This window comes from Nyctibius grandis, chromosome 2, assembly GCF_013368605.1.
Source record: "Nyctibius grandis isolate bNycGra1 chromosome 2, bNycGra1.pri, whole genome shotgun sequence".
Classification (NCBI taxonomy): domain Eukaryota; kingdom Metazoa; phylum Chordata; class Aves; order Nyctibiiformes; family Nyctibiidae; genus Nyctibius; species Nyctibius grandis.
Window position 1 is genome coordinate 25611512 of NC_090659.1, and position 17351 is coordinate 25628862.

Consider the following 17351-nt stretch of genomic DNA (forward strand, 5'->3'; position numbering starts at 1 on the left):
TGACTTTTTGAGAAAACATGTTTGGGTATGCTTTTCACCTATGTTCACTAAATCAGTCTGATCTTCTAGCTGCAGCAGATTCTCCTAAATAACTTAAATTTTCACCTGAGGGAGAAATGTTAGCTTTAAAGACTACCATAGAACTGCTATGTAGTGATAAAATGATGTTTTCATTTAAGCATTTTCCTGCTTTAAAATTGTTGAATAAGCGTATTTGTAGTTAAGTGTCAGAAACTTGAGATGGCTTTTGTTGCATTTGTAGGAGGTAGCTTCACCTCACTTGCTCTGACTTGGGATAGATCTGTACCCAAATTTTTTCATTGACACTTAATTGCAGTTCTGCTTGCTTAAGTGAATCCCATAAAGGTAGGCCAATACATTGATCTGTTACCAGCAAAATAAATAGCATAATGGTTCACTGCATCTTGTTCTGCATTCATATTCAGTGTTCCTCTCCCATCACCACTTTTTGAAAATGTGTAGAAAGTTTTCATGGGTGCAAAGGTTCTTATATTACTCTGTACTCATCTCTATTTTTAAAGGAGGAAGAAAGGTCCACAGAAGGCAGAAGTCTATCTTCAAGGAGCACTGAAAACTTACCTTGCTGAGGGCTGGGCATTGCTTGTCACACATACGAGAAAACAGTTAGCTGAATGTCAGAAACACCTTGGGCAAATGGAAAAGTATCCTCTAAAAGTCGGACTGAGAAAAATAAAGACTGGAGAAAATGATACTTCTGTTTATTTTTCTGACCTATCTCTAACTTTTATTTAACAGTAGAGACTGCCAAACATTCAGACACCTGAGTTATTTCTTATTTCCATTGTTGCTGTCCATTTGGGGAGGGTTGGGTTATTTATTTTTTAATTTTTATTTTTTTAACGTCTGGTTCACTTAAAACCTTTTGCAGATGGTTGCTGCTCTGAGTTTTAATTATATCTAGGCTCTAGAGAGTGGTGCAACATGAATAGTGTGAAGTTTGTCACTAGTTCAGCAGATACCATAGAGGTTTTTTATGATTCTGTTTGTACTTCATCATTGTGGAAGTTTTTATGTGGTACTGTTTCTTCATTTGTTAAATATGGCATTATAGTGTCTTCCTATATTAAGGAGTTTAATTTCTGGGCTTTCTTCCTGTAACTGCTACTGTGTTTTTCCTGTATCTCACCTGGCAAGGACTCTTCTGGTATTTGTAATGGTGACTTTTTCCAAAAGTTAAAACTGAGGCTTGGAAGATGAAAATCTTGTGGCTTTGGTGTAGTGTGTGGTGTTTTAATATTTTTTGCTATTACTTATTTTTTATTTCTGGTTTTGATCTCAGCTTCAGAAGGGAAGTGGGAGTTGTTTGCTTTTAAGTTGTGTAAAAGCTCAGTCTTCAACGTGTGAATGAAATCTTCTCTGTAAATGCCACATAAATGCTAAGTAATACTTTAAGAGAATGATTTGGCCCAATCCTCATGTTTGACAGGCTTCAAATTCTTCACTTTGATACTCTCTGCATTATTTTCACACACCAACTCTATCCGCTACAACTGTATTTGTTTAAATATTACATCTGTCTGGGTTGCTGTACTGTTGCTACTTTCAAGATAAAGAGGGGGGTGTGTGTGCGTGGAAAAAATCTACTGACTGGCATTGAGTGTTTTGTTGTATTCTTTTTGGCACTAGAAACAGCGCGATTTGAATTCTGCTTTTCATTTTAGCCTCTTACGTTGTTTCCTAATTTTGGTAGCTAAATTAAGTAACTTGGTTCTAATCTGAACTGTTGTGCTGCATGCAGAATATTAAATATTATAGCAAAATGGCAAATTTTCATTAGTTTTTAGTGTTTTGAGGGAAGGGTATTGCTTTCATTGGTACCTTAGTTATAAATGGAATTCCTTTAGGTGTTCCAAACTGGGGTGGTCAGCTGAACAGAGTACTTTCTGCAGGACAGTTCTTGTGGAAATTTCAAGGAAAATAAGCGCTTTTTGAATGGTCCTTCTAGCTTTTTTTTAAAAAAAATTGCTGGGGTTTTGTTTTGTTTTTCTTTGCCTAAGAAGCTCATATTTTAGTCTCTAAGTGACAATACTAGGGGTCTTACTGTAGCTGAAAATCATTTGAGATAAATTCAAATTTGTAGTGTATTTTGGGTTTTGTTCTTTTTCTGTTGTTTTTTGGTTGGTTGGGGTTTTTTTTTTTTTTTTACAGCTAGACTTAGACATCTCAAAGAAGGCAGACATTTACAAATTCTTACATCACTTTTAAACACTCTTAAATTTTTCTGCTTCATTGCAAATGCTCTTGAAGAATCTGAGTCAGTAATATTGCGGTCTAAGCTAAATAGTTAAATGAGCACTTGTATCCCCAGCACTCAAAAGTATAAAGAATGTCTTATGACTTAGTTGTGGTAAGTGATGCTGTAACAGCTGGCAGATTCTCAGCCAAGTAAATTGGAATGTAATCAAATACTCAAGTTATGTAGTTCTAAATGTTGGGCAGCATAGTGCAACACACTGGGTCTTTAACTTGCATGCTGCATTTATCGGCAAATAATTTTCTATGCTCACTAATCTTTTTAGATGGGGGAAGACTGCACAGGTTAATAATGGATCATATTTTAGTAGGTCTGCAAAAAGTAGAGATTCTGCAATATTCTCAGATGATAGTAAGTCTTCCATTGTTTCTTTTCTAATGGAAGAGTGTGGTGATGATAAAAGCAGGTCTTGTATTAAAAGATTAGAAAAGCAGTACTTGAACTGTCTCGTTTTCAGTCAGATTTCTGAATGTTGTAGGTTTCTACCTCATGTTTCCTTAACTTTGTTAGTTATCTTCAAACAAGCAGCCTTTTAGCTGGTGATAGTCACTTAACAGAAGATGAACGCAAAAGCTTTTGCCAAGAAATACTAGATTTTGCCAATCGGCAAGCAGAGAACCAAGGTAAGTCTGGTTCTTAAATACTTAAAACTTAAGCTGATTTAATCTGATCTTTCCCTAAAAGTAGATTGGAAGGCTTTTTTCTCATTGGTTTCATTACCTTGTGTATAACTTTGGAACCAACATGGTTCTTCTCTTGTCATCTCCAGAACATTTATAAAACTTCTGCAATAATTAAGAATAGTCAAAGATGCAAGAGTGATTAACATTTTCATCCTGAATACCGGAAAGTCTTTGTTTTCCTTCACTTACCTGTTTCTCTGCTTTGACAGCTCATAATTTATCTTGTGTTGGGTTTTTTTCAATTCCTAACTTACCTTTGTCTCTACATTGCTGGCATGCAGGTGGCAGCTCTGTGATGATACTTCTTTTGATGTTAGATCTGTTCCCATCTACTTGCAGCTTATTATTTTGACCATCCTACCTCTTCTCTTTATTCTTCCTGTCCTTAGGAATCCTGTAATACCTTGTCCTTAGATATCAATCATAATTCAACTTCATACAGAATACTTCCTGTAGATATGAAGTCTGTTCGTTTTTATGCAGACGTTTTTCTTGATAAATGGATGTACCATAAGTAATATGTTGTTTTAGACTTGCTTCTTAATTAAGTTTTGGTACTGCCTCAGAGTCGGTTTTTGGGATCTAGAGAAGAGAACGAAAAACCCTTGTATGGTAAAGCTCATGGCTCAAGGCACCAGTCCAATCATTAGTTTCTTAAACTTGAACTCGCTCTTACTTTATGCGCTCTGGGAAATTTGTAATTTTATGCTACTGTGTTTGTCTAGAACACTTTATGTAATAGTGAAATGTTAAACTTCTGCTTAGACCCTATCTCTTAGTTTAGTTGTCTTTAATAGCCTGAGTACTAGAATTGTAGTAGATGTAACTGTTAGAAAACAGCTCTCATCATCTTTAAGTCTCATTTCTACGCAAGATAAAACTAAAATATGAAAGTATTGATTTGTTGTGAAAAGTTGTTCATCTGCTTAATTATAGAGGTTAAATTTTTAAGAGAAAAGATTTGCTGATCTCCAGCAGCACTGGAGAAGAATAAAATCCCTGTTTTTATCTTTCCAGGTCAAAAAGTTGTATTGCCTATGCATTCCTTTGCGCAACTGAAAACTCTACATTTTGACCCTCCAAATGCTGTTGTCCATGTGGGTGGAAAGTTGTCTATTGAGTTGACTTTGCTGAGCCAAATGCCCATCCCTGTCCAAGTGGATCAGATTGCCATCCATGTTCACTTCAGCATTGAAAAAAATAGTTACAGAAAAACAGCTGAGTGGCTCACTAAGCACAAAACTTCCAATGGTGTTATCAGCTTTCCAAATGAAGTTGCAGGCTTTCCTTTGTCAAGAAACAACTTGCCAGGACTGGAGCTATATGAAATGTATGAACGGAGTCCCTCAGATAACTCTTTGAACACAGCAGGAATTATCTGCAAAAACGTGCACATGCTACTACGAAGGCAAGAGAGCAGCAGTTCACTGGATATGCCCTCAGGGTTGACTTTAGAAGATGGGGCTCATGTGTTGAAATGCAACAACGTAATACTGGAACCAGGGGTCAATAAAATAACATTCAATACTCAGGTATGTTTTTGTAGTTGAGTGAACATAACACTCATGAAAGAACTAAAAGCACTGGCTGAGGAAGAGCATAGTGCTGGCAAGTGGTACCTGTATTGCCTCCTGTTACAGCTTGGGTGATGCCATTCCCCTTGTGGCTTTCTTTTCATTGTTCTAGACCTTAATTTCTCTTGAAAGAAGGTTATTGTGTTTGTGCCAAAATGTACAGGTGACTTTCCTATTTGCAATCATTTGAGTCAGCCTTCCAAAACTTATTTTAAGCATCTTAATTATTGCTGCCAAAATTTAAACTCCTAAATTCATACACAAGATAGTGTACTGCTCATGAAGTCTGCCTTTTCTGTTGAGCTCATTCCGAATAATGTTTCAAAATTTTGATGGGAATGCATTTTCTAGCGCTTACTAAGTGACCATGTGGTTGAATTTGGTTGATAGCCTGTTCTTCACTGTGGAGGGTGGTAGAATGTTTTTTCACTTGGTGAATGTAGTAAATTTACCTGCAAGAAGTATGACAAGAATATAAGGATTCTCTGCTACAGGAAGACTAAATTTGCATGAGCAAACACCTGTGAAAAGTGTCACCATCTAAGTGCCACCCTCAGAAAACTGATTACAGTCCTGCTTCTGCCATATGGTGTTGTATGTGAAACTCTCTCAATTCCCAACTTACACATGCACTCTAAGTCAGCTTAATACTTGGAGTAATCCTTTTTTTCCCCTCCCATTCTTCCCCACCAAGCTAAGTACTCCCAGTAATTGCTGAAATATTTAAGGACAGTAGTGCTTATCACTTCTGTCCACATTGCATTACTACTAGATGCATAGTAACTGGAAATTAGCAGGCCTTGAGTGCCGGCAAGTCTTGTTGGTTGGTTGTGGTGTGTGTTTGATGTTGGGTTTTTTTCTTAAACTGCTTCATTCATTCTGTTGCCTTGTATTTTGCTGATCTGTGGTTTGTTTGCTTGTTTTAGTGAAATGGGAAAAGGCGTGTACCTGCTGACTTAATTCTAGCAAGTGAAATGCCAAGCGTTTTCAAAAGTGAGACTTCACCATTTGTTTGGTGTTCCAGGAGTAGAAGCTTCTAGCCTCAATTATCATGTTGCTCTATTCTTTGAGTTTTCTTTAAATGCTTTCTATCTCCCTCCCCTCCTCTGTAACCCTTCATAGGGAAGTATTCAGTAGAGTTCAATACTACAGTAATGAACATCAGTGTAAGGAAAATTTGGGTGAGAAAATGCTGAGAAATTCAGTGCAGCATCTGAATGATTAACAAGAGATGGGGCAGCACAATGAGGAATGCAGCAGGTGTTTCGTAGCTGCTTCATTTTCTGAGCATTATCCAGCCTGTATATTGGAAAGGATATGGATGTTATGAAGAGAGAAAGTATTTTACAGTCACATATGGTATATGTGCCTGCTAGCTTTGCCATTTTCTAATTGGTTTAAATTAGCTTTGGTCTTTTTTTTTAAACTTAATTTTGAAATAAGAATCTTCATATCTGCTTTTGATGACTAAGAATTGATAGCTAGACAGAGGTGGCCAGGAGGTTTCTCTCTTTTTTTTTTTTTTTTAAATTATTAATTTCTGTCTTGCCACAGAACTTTGTTTAAAGTGAAGCTTTTTATAGACTTACATACTCTGCCTTTGCATTCCTCCAGTGCTGGGGCAGAAAGCTCTACAGAGATGTGCTTGGTACATGTGCACATGCACATTGTGGAACCTGTGTGGACAGCAGGTATCTCAAGATGGAAGTTGAGTTCAGGTCCCTGATGACACAATGTGAAATGGCAATAATGTCATTTGAACTACCTACTGACCTAATTGTTGTAGGTTTCTCATTCTTCCAAAGGATTGGGACAAGTTAATGGGATTTGGAGATGTCAGAGGTCTTGGTGGCTGCAAATGTAGTTTCCTGTAAAAATAAATTAACATGTATGTAGAACTGAATTTCAGGTGAAGGATCCTTGCTAGAAGGAAGCTGTTAGAGACTGTTCTGAGCAGGCATTTTGGCTTATTGGGATCAGGAAGCAATCTAAAACCACAGAAGAAGAGATATGGATGAAAAGCTAGATATAGTTCTGCTTTAAATTTGCCTTGTTCTGCATGCTTCTGGTGGCTGTTGGAGGATGGACAGCTTTACGCTTATAACTTTCCTATTTTTCCAACCTTCCTTTCTTGAAAGAACTTCGCATGGGAAGGCTGCTCCGTGTGAATCCTACTTATCTTTATACAGTTGTTCAAAGCATGACTTATTGGTCTTTAAAGGGGAAATCTGAATGTGTTACAATTTTGACAGTATATTACTAGATAACATGATGAAAGCTTCTCTAGATTTGAGCTGCAGTATTTACAAAATAGTTACTAAAAATCCATTATCATTGTAGTAGTATACTATGTTACTTCTACTGGATGACATAGTGGGCCAGAGGATAGAAAATGCTGACAACTTGTTTTCTAAATTTTCTTACAGTAATACTTAATTGCATTACTTTTGCAAAAAGAGGAACGTCTGTGCTTCAAAGATGCAGAGGGAATTTGATTCTTTGTCGATCTTAGACTGCTGATCAGCATTATTTATGCTGATAGCAATCTTCCAGTGTATTTTTTCAAGCTTTAAAAGAGATCAGAAAGCATTATCTAAATTCTTCAGACTGATATTCCCACCCCATGTTGAGGTTTAAAATATGTATATATTATGAAAGACTTTACTCATGCTTTTCTGTTTATAAAGTATTCAAGGGATAAAAGTTAGTGACTTTAATGTTAAAATGCATAATACTGAATTTCAGTCAGGATTTGCTTCGTAAATAACTCTGTAAGTGAGGTTTGAATGTTAAGTTGTTACAGCTTTTCTCCGTGACTTCTAATCTTATTCTTTACATTTAATTATATCCAGCATCAGTATTTATGTATTACACTTGGTAAAATGGCACATGGAAAAAGAAAACATTTCCCATTCCCTAGCAGTAGTAGCTAAGAGCAAATAGAATCAACAATAAATATACTAGCAGATGTTACAGATTTGCATTTTATATGTTATCAAAAAACATCCAGAATCCCATTATTCAGGGTAAGGGAAGAATTTGAAATTAAATATGTATGTAATACTTTTTTGTAAGCATTCACACAGGGTGTGGGGTGGGGAGCTTAAGCTGAAAGCTGTGTCTTACATAACTGTTGTAGGATTTTATGAATGTTAACAAAATAAGCACTTCACTGCTTGCTAAATATAATTTCAGTACTTACATTAAAATATAATTACTGTGTGGCACTTGGGGAGGATGAACAACCAACAAACAAGACAAAAAGCACCCCAAAATAACAATTTGACAGCATAGCTACTATATTAGTTATTCTGATATTTGTACTTGTTACTTAGGATGTTTTTTCTTGAATCAGCCAGCACTCTAGAGCTTCTATGTTAATGGGGTAAAAAGTGCTCCTTTGTGAAAATCTTGTCACTTACTCAGAGAGCAAGTCTGTTGTTTTAATTTACAAATGCAAAGTATATGATAAAAATGAGCTGAAAACATGCTGTTCTTTAGTAGAGGGCTTGTTCTAGAAGTTTTTCCTAAATTGAAAAACCCATTCAAATGTTTTCTTCAAAGGCCAAAGAACCTGGGACATACACGCTCAGGCAACTGTGCACTTCAGTGGGAAAAGTACAGTTTGTCCTTCTTCATATTTACCCAATTGTGCAGTACGATGTCTATTCTCAGGAGCCCCAGCTAAAAGTGGAACCGACGACTGGTAGGTACAGTTGCTATGCTGAAGTTGTTTTGACGATTGCTGTTGTACTCTCATGGGACTAGATGAAGTGTTTCCTGGCTTGAATATTACTCAGAATTTTTTTGCCTTACTCTTAATTTTGAGTCTAAATAAACTCTTACTTTTCATATTATCCATCAGGTATGATCTGTCAATGATGGCTAGTTTTCAACGACTAATTCCAGTGCTTGACGCTGAAACACATAGTGTCACTTTGAACATGTAGTGTCATTTAAATATCAGGTATGATTTCAGCTGCCACAGTGATTAGGAGAAGTGAATATTTAAATTTGTAATTGACTGAGCTTCTTATGAGTTAGTTCTGTGGTGCTGCAGTCTCTCTGGTATTTATGAGAAATGCGTAAGAACCGGGATTCTCTACTAGAGGTGATAATATAAACTTACTAAAATTTAATACTAGATATATCCATTGGTTTCATGGACAGCTGAGTACTACTTGTTGTAGAGTTTATTAAAGTTTATAAATGGAGGTTAATAGTGATTTTATCTTCAGGCTATTAACTGAGGCAGTTGAGGAGTTAATATGCATTTTGTGCTATCTTTTCAGTTACAGGGGTTGCAATGTGTGGTGAAAGAAGGACATGCATATTGGGCATTAATCAAATTAGCTGCCCATATGAAATCGATGGTTGCAGTTCAGATATTTGAGAGCCTGTGTGCATACTGGCAGTCTTGTTACCTTGATTATGTAAATACAGTATGTGAGTATGACTGGTGTCGTGGTGCAAAAATATAAAGCTGTCTCTGTCTACAACCTGGAGAACTTAACAAAAAGCTTAGTAAATTGTTTAAGAATATTATATTTCACTGAATTCTATGCTGCCAGAGCCACACATATGTGAGCCAGCCTTAGTCTAAGCCATCCAAGAAGCGGTGGTTTTGGCCATGCGTGTTGAAACAACTGGTTTCTCCAGACTGACGTATCTGAACTAGGTTTAATGTGTTGCATAACACCCAAACCCCACACTTTTTAAGTTACCCTAACATGTGTGACAAATTGTCTGGGAATATTGCTAACAAGCCTTAGCAGTGCACTGTAACCATCTGCTGATGAGTACTGGAATCTGTTAACGATTTCTGCTTTCTCCTTCAGATAGCCTTTTGGCTGGCATTCCCCAGAAGGTGAAATTCACAGTGACTACTGGTCACTACACCATGAAGAATGGGGATACTTTGCAGCTCAGTAATGCAGATGCAATGCCTATTCTGTACCATCCAGAGAGCAAGGCAGTGATCTATTCCAACACCAGAGGTACGTAATGAAGTAAAAAATAATAATCTTTAAATGACTGAAAATTCAGTAATCCTGAAGTAAATCTGTACTTACAGTATTAAGAACACTGACACTGTCTTTTTCAATAGTCGTTATCAAGAACAATTCTAGGGACTTGCAACTGAGTACTTCAGTGCAAGAAAGGTCTTAAACTTTCACCCTCAAAGTAGTAGTATGAACTTTTCAGCAAACATAGCTGGACAACTTTTCCTTTCATTGATGAAATTCAGTAGGCATGGTGACACTGCTGCTGATGTGAGCATATGTCATGATTTCTAAGTGAATCATGGTGATCTTTTATTACTATGCGGGCTCTATTTTGACTAGACAATTTTTATTGTGAAGTAGCTGTAAGTAGGTTTTTACGTAGTGCTCTCTGTAGATGGAGCATTTCTTTTGGCCAGTGTTTCACTTAAACATGACATCCTAGTTCCTTTTTTTCTGAGCATAAGTAATGTATAGTCTCTGCAGTTGCTCAAACACAAGCAACGTTTACATAAATGAGAAGAACAGTCTTAACAGACTTGATGAAATTAAGATTAAAATAGACTATACAGAGGCATCCCATATGTAGTATTTTAAAGACAGATGATGAACGGTGACCAAGAATACCGATGCACGTGTGTCCAATAAATTGTAAGTTTGCTTGAAGTGAAATTGAGACTAAGGAGGTGCGGGATGTTGTAAAAACTTCAATAGGTGTCGTATGATGGACTAAAGTAGCTGTTAGCTAGTTTGAAGCTTGTTATCAAATTTTCCTCTTAGTTCTTTCTTGAACATTGGAAGGGACTACTGCATGGAATGTGGTGGTTACCTTCCTGGAGTTTAAGAAGGATAGAGCGTTACTATTGGGAAGTTGTGAACAGCAGTGGTATTTCAGATGTGAAGATTATAGCTCATTTGAAGAGGTTACCAGTGGAGTTACATTGCATGGTTTCTTGTTGCTGTTTTTGCAGACGTGGAGGTCTTGCTAGGAAAGGGTTATGACACCATGTATTTTTCTATGACACTTAGCTGTTTAGGCTAGTTTCATTACTTACAGATTAAAATGAAAATTGGGAAGGGATGAACATGTTTTAAAACTTTTTTTTTCCCCATTCTACACAACTATAGAAAAGATCGCAGAATCGTCATTAAGGATTCAGTCTTCTGAAAAGATCACAAGCATCAGTTTGCCAGTAGCTCCTACATATCATGTGATTGAATTTGAACTAGAAGTCATGTATTTGCCATCAGCCACAGAATCCGCAGTGGAGAAAGAAAATACTACAAATAAAGAAGTTCACAGGAAGAACAGAGAGAAGCAGAAACAGGACAACTGCATGGCTACTGTTGACCAAAAAGTAAGATGTGATTTAATGTTTTTATTATGAAATCTATTTGATCACAGGGGCATACACTTCACAAAATAGAAGTGGTGGTGATGGGTGGCGAACCTGCTTGCATGGAACTGATTTTCCCTTAAAAGATGTACATGCAAAAGTCATAGCATATGTTATAAATGTAAAGAAAACATAAATATAAGTAGAAGTATACACTATGTTTACTATGTTGCCAGCTGTTCCACTGACTAGTGATCTGAGTTTTAATGTTCTAACACTTGCAGTTTATATAGGATAAAGGATACTCGTGTCTTTGTAAAAGGTGGCCTGGTGGTCTTTAAATTCTCCCTTCTGACTCGTGGGAAAGATATTTCTTCCACTTGCAAAGGATCTGTATGCTTTGTTGAGGTACTTAACACTGTGGTGTTTCAAGCTATAACATTATTTATTTGGAGGTAACTTTTCCTCTTAATTTTCATTATGAAGGATAAATAAGTAGTACGGAAAGAAGATCTTCAGCTGACAGCAAAATTGTCTTGAAACCATCACCTTTCACAGTGTTACTCTCTGTTAAAATTGACCAAGGGTGGCTGCTGTGTATCCTTGTGTGTGAAGAGTTGGGTAAAAAGGAATAGCTATAGACTAGCATTGCTAAAATGTGATGTGACAAAAGTTTTTTTTCTTTTTTTTCACTGCATTTAAAAATATATTCTTAAATGTATATGCTTTACAATTGGAAGAATGGCAGCATTCACTTCAGGAGAAATTCTTCAGTTAAGTGTGCTGTTTCAAGTTAAAACAAATATACATTAAATACATTTTTTTAATATTTTGAGCTTGTATTTAATATATTAAAGTATTATAAAGACATTTCAGTAATAGATCTTACAGCAATTTATTTGATATTGACCTTTTACCAGGTTATGGTATTAAGATGCTATTGGTATTGTTAGTGTCCTTTTATCTTTTCTTTCTTCTATTCCCCTCCCTTTATTTCTTGTCTTCAGAACTGGGTATGTCAGTTTCCCCAGGAAAAGCTTCTTTGAGATTTCTTATCCTGCTCACAGGAAAACAAAAACCTAATATTTTGTCAGATCAGTTTTTGACATGCTGTTTTTTTAAAACCTTTTTTCTTCTTCTGGATGCATTAGATGTAGACACTTGCTGAGAAAAGTTTGCTTAGAAATGAGAAGAAAAGCAAAATCGTTATGCCAAAGACCATTACGAATAAGAACTATGTTCTGTTTTTCCTTTAGGTAACCATTGATTGTCCTTGGTCGATTTACTCCACTATTATTGCATTAACATTCTGCATACCTTTTAATGCCAAGCATTCCTTATTGTCAGCTGGCAAACGGTAATGTACTCATTAAGTATTTATTGTTTCTTTCTTCTTATAAAATATGGAGCTGAAGTTTCATAAGCAATATTTATAGCAGCCTTTTTTTTTAAGTTGGGCTTTTGTTATCTTACACAGCTTCCCACTGGAAGCTTGTGCATTTCCTCTAGTGTTCTTTCATAACAATAAAACAAATTTGTGGTTTCAGCTATTTTGGAAATAAGACCACGAGGTAAACCAAGCTAGTCTATTTCTGTGTAGTTATTGTTTTCATTTAATGTGAAAGAGGATGTTTTACAGCCTTGTTTCTACAGACTCTTAAGTATTGAGGAAAAGATTGAAAGAAACAAACGTATCTGCTATTCTGTTTTTGCTTGAGCTGTGCACTTCAGGAACAGTTTTATGGGCATGTACTCTTTCAATGTAACCATTCAACTTTTGTTGAACAAACTGTGCCATGTTTTTCAGGAAGTATGTGCAAGTCTGCATACAGAATTTGTCAGAACTCTGTTTCCAGCTTTCAGACAACAGCCTAAAAAATTCTTCTGACTGTACAGATTTGCAGCTAGTACCTCTGAACCGTGAATCTCAACAGGTAAAGATTCACTTGGTGGTTTATGAGCTCGTTGGCAGGACAGCTAGATGAAAGTTGTTGTTAGTGAAATTATTAGCACTGCTGCACGTAGATTTTGTAGTAAGTAAGGCTGATAGCCGATGTTAGGTCACACCTTTGTTAGTCTGAGTAGCTTTGATTCTTAAAGATGCTTTAGAAGGCATTTACACCTGTAGATCTCAGACTAAATTCTCAAACTTGCAAAGATGATTAGCTAAGTTTTCAAACTTGTCCGTTTGCCTCATGCAAAGCACTACATACCTGCTTGAACAACAGCTATACAAATGTAATATCACTAATATCACTGTTAACATTTAATTTGTTCATCTTATAGCTGCAGTTTGTCATTAGGTTTTAGGACTGTTTTCCAATCAAATACGGCTGTAAATTTCAGCCTCATCTGAACATAATACTAAATTGGTCATTCTTAGTGCCTAGGAAAAGTATATACAAACATTATTAATATCTTTATTAAATTTGACTTTTGAAGAAAATATTTTTCACGTGTACTTGGATGTGAAGCGTTCCCTTTTGAAACATTGATTCTGATGGTGAAATGTATCCCTCCTTTTAATTATATATGCATTGTTAAAAAAATTCACTATTAGTTATTTTGGTTGCATATTTTCCCTAATGATTGATTTAACACTAAACAGGTAATTTGTTTTTATAAACTCTATTAATGCCAGAACAGACAAACATATGTATGTGCACTTTCACTCCTTTCTCAGAGGAAGGAAGGAGCTAATAATATAAACATTCTCTTTCAGGTCATATACAGTAAGCAATCAATATTCTTTGTATGGGAATTGAAGTGGACAAAAGAGCTTCCTCTCTCCTTGCAGTGCCTGTTTTCAGTCAGCTTTTGTCCAGCTACCTCTGAAGAACAGTCTCTTACCCTGAAGCCGTTCACTTATGAATTCCAAGTGGAAAATTTTTTTGTAAGTACTCTTCTAAGTATAGCGTGAGTTAACTGAATATGGTTTCCTAATACATGGAAAGGGAAAGCCAAGAAATATATTAGAAAACTTCTGTTTACATAATGAGATTGATACCTACTTAGACTCATTGGAAAGCCAGTTTGTTGAACGATAGAACTGAAGCCTGATATGATATGGTGGAATCATAGACTTGCCACTGGAAGGCAAGGGGGGAACCATAACACTTGTGCAAGTGTTATTGATCTTGTTTCCTTTTTTTTATGTGTTTTTGCCTTCCTGGGCTTGTGCCATGGAGACTGTCCTTAGATTACTGAGATGCTTTTTCCCTGCTGCTTTAAGACTGCACTCTCCAAAGCAAGTTGCAATTTCCAAAGAATCATTGCTATTGAAAGCATTTGAGTTGGTTTTCATAGTGCTTGAGATATGCGCTCGTCTAATGAAATATTTAGGGTTTTCTAGGCAATCATCTTAAATGTTTCTTCTTTCCCTTTATGGACAAACTTTTTATTCCTTTGATCAGCTAGGAAGCTTATAGGCTTCCTATTAAAGGAATTCTATCAACATTACTTAATCTCATCTGTAAATTCAGTCTTGTGTTACCCTTTCTGATGCTTGGGTAAAAAGTAGCAACATGAGAAGATTCTCATTTGATTAAATCCTTTTGTCTGTTTTCAGTGTTGCTGTGTTTCCTACCTGCTTCTTACAAGCTGGCATTAAGCAATATTTTAAGTATTTGTTTACCTGCTGGCATGTAACTAGCATTTGTTGGCACCTGTATCAGCATCTTTCTGGAGTTTTTAAACAGAAATAACTGCCTTAAACACTGGGGGTTTTTGGTAGAAGTTGAACTTTGTAGTAATTAAATATTAGCTCTTCGATAATGTGAGCACTGTTATTCTGGGGACTATGATGGTAAGAGTGATGAAGTAGTTCTCCTGTATTACTCATAATTTGAGTGATATGTCTGGAAAGTCAGGAGCCAAGAAACTAGTAAAAGTTTGTTTAAATAGTATAAAGATTGGTATCCATTTAGGAGCATTGAAAGAGGGTGAGTTATAGCACAGAAAAGTGGTGTACTCGCTGCTGGTATCAAAAATAGATTGAATCAAATTTGGTTTGCTTATTTTGTCAAACTGAGCAAGATAATAAAGTGAACATTACTTATAACTGAATCTTGCATTAAAAAGATGTAATGGATGTTAAGTGTAAAGTTATGTTTTGTCACGGTTTAAAGCTGGGCTGGCTATTAAACCTGTGGCAGATGCTCTCTGTTATCCCCCCCCCCTCCCCCCAAAGGGAAAGGGAAAGGGAAAAGGAGAGAGACTTCCGGGTTGGAAAGTTAAAACAGTTTTAATAAACTATAATAATGGAAAAGAGTATAATAATAATAGAAATAATCAAATATATACAAATATATATACAAAACCAAGATTGAGCTCCCCTGAAGTCAGCCACGTCACCACTGGCACTGCAGGGCAGGCTCCAGGAAGGCCCAGGCTGGGCCTAGCGACGGTCGAGAGCTGGATTCAGGGATGCACGGATTGGAATCGGGGGCAGCAGGAAAACAGACGGAGTCCTCCTTGGACACCGGCCATAGCAGAAAGAGAGTGAGACCCTCGTGATCCCCCCGCTTTATACTGAGAATGACGTGTATGGGATGGAATACCCTCGTTGGTCAATTTTGGGTCACCTGCCCTGTCCGCTCCCCCCTGCAGCTGCGACCCCCCTTCGGCTCTTCACTTGTAAGCAGTGAGGAATTCAGCAGTGACCTTGGTTTCTCTAAGACTAAGTACAGCAAGAGCCTTACTGCACAACATCCCTACCGGTGCCTCAGCGATAACTACAAACTTCGAGCGTTATCAGTCCTGGAAGCAGACACTGTCTGCAAAACATGTAGTTAGTTTCAGAAAGTGCAGTTACTTAGAGGAGACTTAGCTGAAAGTAAAAATCACTGAAAGGAAAAATCGGCCTGGTTTAGGCCAAACCAGGACATGTTTGTACTGTATCGATTGTCCAGTTCAGTTTAAACACAAGTAAAATGCCTCTCGATAACAGCACTGTTTTCTTCCTGACAGACATTGTATCACGTGAAAACTGAAATTTTTCCGCCATTGGGGGCGGAGTATTGTAAAACAGGCTCTCTCTGCTCTTTAGAGGTGTCAATCACCCGACTTGTTGACCTCTCAGAGGTTGACAGAGATGAAGCATTAACAGAATCAGATGGATATTGCACAACAAAACTTATGTATGAAGGTAAGAGTGTTTTTCTTAAGCATGTTGACAAAATTCCCCAGTAGTTTTGTGTTGATAATGACATCTGCCAGACTTTCTATGGCATATATGGCTACTCAGTAAAGCAGTTTTCATTTTGCTAGACTGAGAATATTTTATTTTTTCCTCCTTAATCTGTCTTCAAGTGGATTATAAATGCTGTTCAGACTGGCTGGATACTTGCTTGAGGCCCAGCTATGGTCCCTTTTGTGTAGGGCTGTTTTCTTACCTTGCACAGCTCTTCACACATAAAAGCTGGTGGGCTTTTAGATGCTGCTAAAACACTGATTTTAAAAGTGCTCTAAAACTACACTGAGGGTTCTCCATTTTTCAGCAAAGATCTTTAATAGTGTTTGCTCTTTGTTCTTGCAGTTGTTGACAACAGTAGTAACTGGGCAGTCTGTGGAAAAAGTTCTGGAGTGATATCTATGCCTGTAGCAGCTCGAGCAACTCACAAAGTCCACATGGAAGTGATGCCGCTGTTTGCTGGATATCTGCCTTTTCCTGATGTCAGATTGTTTAAATACCTCCCTCACCATTCTGCTCACTCCATGCAACTTGATGCTGGTAAAGCTATCTTGACTACATGGCTACTTACAGAAATGATTCTGCTTCTCCTGTGTTCTTGTGTAAAGTGAAAAGCAAGGCAAGGAAGCATATTGACCAAGTACTCTTAGGTGTCTTTGTTACTTACCTTCACTCACAGTTCTGATTTGAAACTTATAAAATGTTGCTCTAACGGGAACTTTGAATTCAGATTGCAGCCTTAATCTGTGAGGGGGAATAATAAATGCATTGTTTCCTTATATTTCACTTAAAGATTATTGTGCGAATTAGTTGTCACCGGATTTTAATCCGGTGAAAACTATTTGATAACCCTGTAATCCTGCAGTTTCATTGTCTGTAAACTGCACATTACTGTGTCTTCATTAGCTTTGAAATTTTTTCACAGCTTCTGAAAGGATTAAGTACAAAATAAAAGAACGGCTAAAAATTTGTGGCATATAAAGCAGATTAGATGAAGAGGTTAAATTACCACGGCCACCTAGAGTATTTATCTGTACTGTTGAGTAGTCTCAGAGCTGTAGTGAGAATTCACTTGTACAAGCAATTTACCATTTGTCAGCAGAGCTCCAGGAACTGCCAGTGTGCACCCTTCTAGCCTGTGACAAATGTGAGGAAATGCTACTTAAATTTCCCTTAGAAACCAATGTAATTCACTCTGTTACATCTGCTGCTGGCCAAAAGCGTGCACAGACTGTTACCTCAGCAGAAATGATCAGTAACTGTTAAC

At 36.9% G+C, this 17351-nt stretch overlaps 1 protein-coding gene across 1 annotated transcript in view; it reads left to right on the top strand.

Moving 5' to 3' along the window:
• Positions 1-17351, top strand: part of TRAPPC10 (trafficking protein particle complex subunit 10) — a 44031-nt gene that overhangs the window by 24517 nt on the left and 2163 nt on the right. The window contains exons 12-22 of the mRNA XM_068425100.1: positions 543-683; positions 2807-2919; positions 3997-4511; positions 8118-8259; positions 9392-9550; positions 10685-10914; positions 12150-12250; positions 12701-12827; positions 13616-13786; positions 15862-16039; positions 16430-16624. Of these exons, the coding sequence (XP_068281201.1) occupies positions 543-683; positions 2807-2919; positions 3997-4511; positions 8118-8259; positions 9392-9550; positions 10685-10914; positions 12150-12250; positions 12701-12827; positions 13616-13786; positions 15862-16039; positions 16430-16624 (2072 nt within the window). The remainder of the gene's footprint in view (positions 1-542; positions 684-2806; positions 2920-3996; positions 4512-8117; positions 8260-9391; positions 9551-10684; positions 10915-12149; positions 12251-12700; positions 12828-13615; positions 13787-15861; positions 16040-16429; positions 16625-17351) is intronic.